This window comes from Macaca mulatta, chromosome 1 (genome assembly GCF_049350105.2).
Source record: "Macaca mulatta isolate MMU2019108-1 chromosome 1, T2T-MMU8v2.0, whole genome shotgun sequence".
NCBI lineage: Eukaryota > Metazoa > Chordata > Mammalia > Primates > Cercopithecidae > Macaca > Macaca mulatta.
Window position 1 is genome coordinate 837,933 of NC_133406.1, and position 3,150 is coordinate 841,082.

The 3,150-nt window shown below is 39.8% G+C and overlaps 1 protein-coding gene across 1 annotated transcript; it reads right to left on the reverse strand.

The window, feature by feature from the left end:
* Positions 1 to 722: 722 nt before the first annotated feature.
* Positions 723 to 2,221, reverse strand: LOC706331 (olfactory receptor 2T33). Its single transcript, XM_015127888.3, has one exon. The coding sequence runs from the start codon at positions 2,107 to 2,109 to the stop codon at positions 1,153 to 1,155; it is 957 nt and encodes a 318-aa protein (XP_014983374.3). The 5' UTR covers positions 2,110 to 2,221; the 3' UTR covers positions 723 to 1,152.
* Positions 2,222 to 3,150: the final 929 nt, after the last annotated feature.

Here is a 3,150-nt window from a genome sequence, read left to right on the forward strand (position 1 = left end):
AAGACAATGTGATATCCAGTCTCTGATTACAATTTGGCTTTGATAACCACAGCTTTCTGCCATCATTATCTAGCTTGTGTCTTTATAAATAAATAATCTTTTTTTGTTTTGCAAACCCCAGACCTTTAGAAGGTGTCTCAAGTTTTTCATCAGAAATATCTCTCCTCACCTATGCCTTGACAGAAGTAAGGTGACCCAATAATGTATAATGTTGTTGAATGTTACTCAGCTTTGATAACTCACTGTTAGTAACTGTTAAGATTCAGCCTGATTATGCAATTCAGAGTTCATATCCATGGACCTACGTCCATAAGTCAAGGTAACCTTAAAACATGTGAAGAAAAGAGAACTTAGTTGTAATTTAAAGCAATTTTATAACGCAATTACAGTGAGACTCTGGGAAAAGATAAATATTACTTAAATGAAAAATTACATAAATTTGAAAAGGTTTGCCTTTAAACACCAAATAAAAATGGACTGTGGAATAAATACAAAAGAAATGTGACAATATAGCAGTTACATTTTAGTTGTGGACTTCCCCTTTTTTCGTGCAACTATATTTTAAAATATAATTTAAAAATAATGTTATTTGTCTTTGGTAGATTCCTCTTATTTAGTTTTTTTTTAAATATTATTATTATTATACTTTAAGTTCTAGGGTACATGTACATAACATGCAGGTTTGTTACATATGTATACTTGTGCCATGTTGGTGTGCTGCACTTGTTTATCGTAGAGCATACACATCGAAAATAACACTCAAAATACATTATTGAACATAAATAAACTATTCCAAGTTACAATACAAGCTCTGGGGTCACTTTTTAATATTTCCTTGCTGTGTGAAATTGGGAACAATATTTCCATGTGTTAATTTTTTTTTTTTTAGAAAGTAGGAGATATTGTCAACAGTACTTATATCATGGGGTTGTTTTAGGATACAAAGTAATATATAGATTTTACTTCACTTGAAGAAAAGTACATAAATGCTCAAAAATGGTTTCTCTCAATACAATTGTCTCACTTCCTTCAAAATATCTTATTATATAAATGCATAAACTTAATTTTCTCTTCATGAATTATTGAAGGGAGAGATTACAATGTGTTAAAATGTTAATAAATTCAGGAACTTAAGATTCATTTGACACTAGATCATCTTGATCTGTGGGCCTCATTTTGCTGGTGTTTTATGTTTACACACGTCCCCAGCCACCGTTTCAGGGCTCCCTTGACCTCACTGTTCCTCACACTGTAGATGAGGGGGTTTAGCAAAGGGGTGAACACAGTGTAGAAGGCTGACACAACCTTATCGTGGTTAGTGGACCTATGAGATTTGGGTCTCATGTAGGTAAAAATGGCAGCTCCATAAAAGAGTCCCACCACAGCCACATGTGAAGAGCAGGTGGCAAAGGCCTTCTTGCGGGCTTCTGTAGAGCGCATGTGGAGAACAGCGGCGAGGATGAGACCATAGGAGGACAGGATGAGGGACAAGGGCACCAGGAGCATTAACACACAGCAGATGTACATGGCGTTTTCGAAGACTGAAGTGTCAGCACAAGCCAAACGCACCAGCACGGGGGCCTCGCAGAAGAAATGATCGAGCTCGTGCGCCCCGCAATACGGGAAGCTCAGGGAAGCAGCAGCCTGCAGGAGCCCGTCAGCTGCACCCAGGAGCCAACACGACATGGTCATCCTCAGGCACAGCTGCCAGCTCATGAGCATGGGATATCGGAGTGGGTGGCAGACAGCCGCGCAGCGGTCATAGGCCATGGCTGCTAAGAGGAAGCACTCTCCACCCGCCAGGGTGAGCAGGAAGAAGATCTGCGCACCGCAGCCGGCAGGGGAGATGGCCTTATTTCCGGTCAGGTAGTCAGCCGCCATTTTGGGCACAGTGGTGGAAACCAGCATCATGTCCATGAGGGAGAGTTGGCTCAGGAGGAAGTACATGGGCCTGTGGAGCCAGCGGTCCCGGTGAATCAGGAGAATCATGAGGGCATTGCCAAACAGGGAGGTCAAAACAATGGCCAGAAGCATCATGAAGAGGACTTGGTGGGCTGTGGTGTGGTTAAAGAGTCCTAGGAGAATAAAGTCTGAGGTAGTATTTCTCATCTCCGTAATTTCCACGGGTGTGATGATGCAAATGGAAAAATAGATAAGGAAGAGGCTTTTATCATCTGAATAACGAGCTAATTTCCCTCTTTGATTCGTAGAAAATTCACAAATGTCATGGTTTGCATATTTGCAGGATTGTAGACCTCATCTCAGAAACAGATGGTCTCATTCAGGGACCTCCAGAAAGGCAGGGCCAAGGACTCATTAAATTACTACATCCATCATGTGAGCATTCAGATGTGAGCAGACACAAACACACAGAAACACGAGCATCTTTGAGATGATACCTTGTCTGTGACTAATAACAACACTTCATAGATATGAAACCATTTTTAAGTTGTTTCCTGTTTTATACTTACTCCAAGTACTACTTACTCATTATAGTTACTGTTATTCTCTCCCAACATTTACCAACATCAAATATTCTCTCATTCTCTTATTCTCTCAGGGAAATAAGCAGAGATTATAGGACAATAAAACCAGCAAAATAGGCAAGGATTCTACCTAATCAAGCTGTGCCAAGCCTTGTCAGTTGCATTACTGTCCTCCTATGTAGTGTATACACTCCCCTTATTTTACATACTATTTAAAGTATCTTTCTCATGTGATTGCCACAGCCCACTGACTCCTTGACTGCAGACCTCAACTGCCTCCATTATAACTGTAAACCACTCTCAGACTCATTTTATTAATGCAGAATGCATGGATAAAAGAGCACTGGATATGGCATTAAAAAGTCCATGTCAAAAAATCACTACTGTCCAAACCACCATCGCCCATGTATACCTATGTAACAAACCTGCATGTTTGGCACATGTATCCCAGGACTCAAAATAAAATAAAATAAAAAAGTATGCAGAGAAGCACCAAGAAAAAAAAATCACTACTGTCTAGTCAGCTTTTTCCAGATTACAGTAGGTGTACCACTGCTAGTATGTGTCGTGATTTTAGGAAGGATGTGAAATAACATTTCTACCTGCAAAGTTACGTAACTTGTATTTGTGGTAAGAAAAAAAGTAAACATGAAATCATGAGAAA